Source organism: Aulonocara sp. 'chitande type north' Nkhata Bay, linkage group LG12 (genome assembly GCF_057382095.1).
Source record: "Aulonocara sp. 'chitande type north' Nkhata Bay isolate Kocher_YH1m ecotype deep benthic linkage group LG12, A_spYH_male_GT1.1, whole genome shotgun sequence".
NCBI classification, from domain to species: domain Eukaryota; kingdom Metazoa; phylum Chordata; class Actinopteri; order Cichliformes; family Cichlidae; genus Aulonocara; species Aulonocara sp. 'chitande type north' Nkhata Bay.
Genome location: NC_141355.1, coordinates 3,326,287 through 3,332,331, shown reverse-complemented (window position 1 = coordinate 3,332,331; position 6,045 = coordinate 3,326,287). Strand labels below are relative to the sequence as shown.

At 39.2% G+C, this 6,045-nt stretch overlaps 1 protein-coding gene across 1 annotated transcript in view; it reads left to right on the top strand.

Moving 5' to 3' along the window:
• Positions 1-1,168: 1,168 nt before the first annotated feature.
• Positions 1,169-6,045, top strand: part of LOC147316673 (protein crumbs homolog 1-like) — a 29,987-nt gene continuing 25,110 nt past the window's right edge. The window contains exon 1 of the mRNA XM_086313203.1: positions 1,169-1,388. Coding sequence (XP_086169329.1) covers positions 1,289-1,388 — 100 coding nt within the window. The 5' untranslated portion in view covers positions 1,169-1,288. The remainder of the gene's footprint in view (positions 1,389-6,045) is intronic.

The following is a 6,045-nucleotide window of genomic DNA, read 5'->3' as shown; positions in this document are numbered from 1 at the left end:
CCTCTGACTATAGAAAAGTGACATGGCCAGTGATTTGTTGGTTTGGGAATCTGCATTTGGAATCCTCAGAATAATGAGGCCAAAATTAGTGTTAATTTATTAGATTTTAATCTGCGAGCTCTGCTAATTGTTTTCACTTGCTGATCACCTGTCCTCAGTGTAGTTATAACCCAGTTTTTCTTTTGTCTTTTCTCCAGACATCTTTTGATATTATGATGACATTATCTCTACTTTCAAACTTTCCTTTTTGCTAAAGCATATAGTTAGAGCTGCGTCAGATGACCCTGGATCCTCCCTTATTTATGCTGCAGTAGGTGCCAGCTGCTGGGGGATTCCCATGATGCACTGAGTATTTCTTCTTCACTCATTTTGTGTTAACAGACCTCTCTGTATTGAATCATACTTGTTATTAACCTCTGTCTCTCTTCCACAGCATGTCTTTATCCTGTCTTCCTTCTCTCACCCCAACCAATCACAGCAGATGGCCCCGCCCCTCCCCGAGCCTGGTTCTGCTGGAGGTTTCTTCCTGTTAAAAGGGAGTTTTTCCTTCCCACTGTCACCAAAGTGCTGCTCATAGGGGGTCATATGATTGTGGTGGTCTACCTGACAATATAAGGCAACTGTTGTTGTGATTTGGCGCTGTACAAATAAAATTGAATTGAATTGAATATTCTTCTTGATTCTTATACTTTTCTGAACTATATTAATTTCTGGACTTCTCGTGCTCCAGACTTTGCATTTAGACTTTGCATTTACCTCATAAAAGTCTTTGTTCATTTTTGGTTTGTCCTATTCAAACCCAAAATACCCTTTCTGCAATTATTCTCACCAAGTTCTTCAAGTTGAAATTTTAATGGAAGAGAAACGACATATCAGCCAATCAACTGATGGAAAAATAATTTTTATGCTATTTTAAAAAGCATAATAATAATTATTTGCAGCATAAAACAAGCCGCTGAATCCACACCACTGTGTTTAGACTGTCTTGTGTGCAGGTTTTATCATTGATAGCTGTCTCGTGCAGACAGCGAGCAGGGAGTTAAGTGACCCGTTCAGTCTGATCCATGACTCCACTCCACGTTTTCCACTCTTCACTCTCTGCTGGGGTGATTACGCTCTGCTTACTCCAACTTCGACCCTGCGACACTCACACACAAACTCTCAAACACACACACGCACATACACACTTAGCGGTCCAGCATGGAGGCGCCTGCTCCGAGCAGCTAACTTTGGAGCAGCTGGAGCGCATATCTTGCTGAATGGAGTACCTGTGGACTGACAGCATCGCATGAGACTGACATTAGCAGCCTGCTCTACCATGGAGTTTGGAAAGGTTTGGTCCAGATATCAGAGGACGCTGCTCATCACCATGATGATGTTCAAACTGGGTGAGCTCCCAACTTTGAGTTTTTGATTTTTTTCGTCTTGAATGTATAAAATCGCAATAACCTCCACAGTTACATCAAAGCGAACCAAAGTGTAGCACGAAGAAGAAAATCTTATAAAGCTGCCCTTTTCCGACAACGCAAATAGTTAATAAGGTATTTTACAACAGCACGATGGCTCTGTGCAGACATACACATGTACATATTCGCGTCAGTGCTTAAGTAAATAAACATGCAGACCACTGCTGACCTAACAGGACATAAAGATGGATTTAATTTATCACCAGACCGGAAAATAGTGCTATCATCAACAGAAAGTACATATTTAAAGTTGTCTGATGAATCACAAATATGATTTACATTTAGGGTATTGAATCCTGTTCTATCCAAATGTTGTGATCTATAATTGTGGAGCTCTACATATTGTTTCCTGTTATTAAAATAACTTTGCACTCTTTAACAAGTGTATCATACACATGTTGTCCGAGTAAGAACCTTTAAACATATTAAGTTCATCCACGGGTGCAGTTTTTTGCGTGTCTAAAGTGTTTGTTTATGTGCTCACATACATCACTCAAACTCTACCCCAACCCCACCAAGATTAGGGTTGGGGCCATTTTATTATAAAACATTTGAACATTTACAACATTTAAATGGAAAGTCCTTTTAACAGCAAACATTGCTGTGCAAAAATTGGTGTATGAGACTTAATTTGAAAGGTAATATCCCGCATTTTACAAAAAAGCCCGCATTTAATATGTGGACAAAACAGAACAATAACACTAGACTTATGCTGCAGTGTGTATGTATAAAAACGGAAACTAACAGGACACACTGTGAGAGTAGTTTGGTAAGTTTTTCATTTAAAGGTAAAGGATGTTACAGATATACTACATATTGTATAACAAATGTATACATATTGGTGCCAAATTAAAGGACGCCTGCAGTGAGGGGATCTGGACGCTCTGTTGTGCTCTGTGACATATTCTGCTATTATGATTTGAATCCACCTTTTTATTAGAGGGAAGTGTTACTATGAAAAAGATCAAATGTACTTAATGAACATGGAAATGGCACCAAGTTACAAAGTGTCTTTAGTTTTTTCTTTTGTGTTTTTTGTGTGTGCTAAAAACTACAAGTGAGAAATATATCTTTTAACTGGAGGTTTAGCACAATCATTTCTTTACTTACATCATACTGTGCTCATGAGATCACAAGATTAACTCGAATGAGCGTATGCTTCAACCTCCTGAATCCATACTCTATCAGAGAACCAAGAGATATAACAGGGTTTAAGTAGGTGTGCTCCTTATGGCTCCTAAATGTGTGCAGGGTGTGTCTGGGTGTGTACTGTTGGGGGGGTTCAAAACCTTATGAAACCCTACTGACCTATTTTTCCCGCAACCTTCATTTGTGTGAAATGTCTGAAGCTCATTTAAACGGTGGTAGAACGGCGGCATGGATTGGCTGTGGGTGGCATTGTTAAAGATCACTATGGTAACGAGCTGAGCGTCCGGCTGCACTGCTGCACAGCTTTTTTGTCTCGGCTATGAATGGAGGGGGTGATGGGTATTAAGGAGCATGGCAAGAGGTCTGGCACGCAGCAAGTTTTAAAGAAGAAGGCAGGCGAGAAGAGACAGAGGAGACAGGGCGATGGTGAAGAGACGAACACGAGGATGACAGAGACTGGAAAACTGGAAGAGTTCACATGAAAGTAAAAGTATTTAGAAAAAGTTTTTAACAATGAGCACATTTGAAAACCTCTCAAAAAGCTGAACAACATAGAGTTTGTTCACAAATATATTTACTGTTACCTTTAAAACAAATTTGGTATTTTTAGGAAATGGGAAAAATACAAAACCAACATGTCCTGAAACTCACCCATTGGTCTCTTGAGTGCTGTCTTCTGCAGATGATGAACACAATGGAGACAAGTGCATTTGTCAGAGCCATTCCCGTCTATAGGACACGAGCTGTGTCTAATTCCAAAAGAATTTGTGAAATGCGGATAGAAAACTGGTGACTAACAATATGAAAAACATGGGGGCTAAGATGTATATAGAAGCCTTGTATTATACTTTAAAACGTCTGTGAGCAGCTAGCTGACAAATTGACTCCCCGGAAAATAATTGGAGTTGGTGTAGCTTATACGAAGAAACAAATTTCCCTCCAGACTAGACACAAATAGTGAGTTTAAAGTGACATGGCCTCTACAGTAACTCACGGAGGAGACAAAAGAATGCATGTCTGTGGCTAGTTGAGTCAGAGAAGATTTGTGCTTTTTTTGTATAAAGTAAAGCAGCCACCTGCTGTGGGGCATTAGGAGCCCAAAGCGGAGCCCAGTCTCTTGTGGTGATTCAATAAAATTCCTCTGAGCTCAACTCGTGCGTTAGCCAGGGGCTTCCCTTTATCTATGATTCACAGCGCTGCTGTTTCCTCAGCCCTGCAGCAGTACTCTCTGTTGACTCTGTGGTGCTGTTGCCGTGACTCAGGGTAAACACATATCGACTGCCTTTTACATCTGCCAAGAGTGAATTTGATTTTCTAGCAACACACCTCTATCTACATCCTTTGTAATGCACCCATCTGTGCACAAATGTGTAGTCACCTATTTGATTCACTTAGCTCTAGTTTTGCTGTTTTTAGTAAGTTAGTGAAATAACTCCAGAAATCTATTTTTAATGCCAACATTTCATTGGGTTAGAACTGGCAAATGTATAACATTACCAGCTCTCTCCTTGATTACTGGTTGACCATCATCACTCTGGACATCCCCAGGAGCAGGTGTTGTGGGGAGGAAAGCCAAGTCACTAATATTTATTCTCCAGCTACCCACTAGACCATTATGTCCACTCCTCCAATAAACTTCCTCGTTAGGGTGTGGGGGCTGTTTCCACCCGGGGAAGTATCCACTGTGTTAGCCAGCTGGTCTTGTTAAGTGGGAAGATATGTATGTGAATCATATACAGTAATGAACAGAAAACAATAATAACATTTATTTGGGTGATGCACTCAAAATCACCATGGCTACTCTTAATGAGGATCATCCAGAACCAACCCTTGAGTCCAAGGTTACGGATACAGTTTCTTAGCTCCAGGATTTCCCAGTTTCCCCTTATTATTCTCTCTATTTTATAATAATGCATAACTTTATTTATCTGTTCCCTTTTTTATATATTTGTTTACCCTTATTTCTTTACTAGTACTATTGGTATTATTATTTTTTTCTCCCCCTCTTCATCTTTTTCTTCATCTTATCATTAATAGTGGTGGGATTATATCATTATTATTAGTAATAATATCATTATTGGTTATATTCATTCAACTTTGGGTGAAAAACGAAGTTGATTTTTGAAGCTGGATTTCTATTCGATTCAATGTAATTAAACTGAATTGAGGGGAAGAAAACATCTGGCAGTTTATTTTAAATAAACCATTCTTTTGCAGATGGTTCAAGCTAATTTAAATAATTCACCACTTCCTGTTGACAAATGGAGCATTTGTCTAAAAGACATCCAAAAAGTAGATAAAATGATAAAATAAAAAACACCTACCTTTGTTTTTGTTTTAAACAAAATGTATTGGTGTCTTTCGGTTGTGGTCAAACGTCTTGACTGTTAATTTTTTCCCCACTGTGATAGTGGGCATGTTGGTGCACTGGATGGCACTAGTGCCTCATAGAAATAAGGTTCTTAAATCAGATCCTCTTTCCAGGACTGTTGTTAAAGGATTTTTTCTGCACATTTTCAGCTTCTTTTGACAACTTTTTGTTATGTGGGACAAAGTTGGAAAAATCTATTCTAATTAGCATTTGAGACATCAGGATGCTTTTTGTTTTCTTTATAATATTTGAACAGATGATGACGTAAGTATTACTCTGCTGTATATGTCTGAAACAACACACAGGCAGAGCAGACTTTATTTCAAATGATGCATTTTGCTACAACATATTACATCTAATGGCTAAAGTATGCCTGTACATGAACTTTACTGACTGCTTACAGTACATCACACTCGAACTGAAGTTTCTGTCTTTAAGGTTATCTTGAATTATGCACATTTAGAATAGCCCCAGATTTGCTTCAGATAATTAATAACTCTCTATTTCAGGCAACAACTACATGCTTTATAATGCAAAACATCCTTTTTCATGTCCTTCAGGCTGGATTTGTCCATACCACAGCATAGTGATGAGACAAAATCTTCTGTTTTGGTATTAAATGATCACAGGTGATACTGCTGGATAGAGCGGAAAAGGTGGTTCAGGTCATGTTTACATGATAGACACTACTTCATGTCACTTGATAACGATGAATTTGAGAAAAGCCAACATGTGGAATTCCTCAAGAGTCCCTCGTTGGACCTCTTGTGTTGAACATGTACCTGCTTTGCTCAAATTCTACTTGTGCCTTACAACAGCGGTCCCCAACCCCCGGGCCTCGGACCGGTACCGGTCCGTGAGTCGTTTGGTACCGGGCCGCGAGAGTTGAGGCTCAGGTGTGAAATGTCTGGTTTTCAGGGTTTTTATCGGTTTCCAGCGTTATTTTGTTATCCTTTTTATCGTTTACTCGGTTTTCCTGGGTCTTTTCACGTGTGTTATGAATAAATCTTCTTTTTTTTGGTACCAGTACTAGTTTTATTTTGTTGTATTTATCCGCGA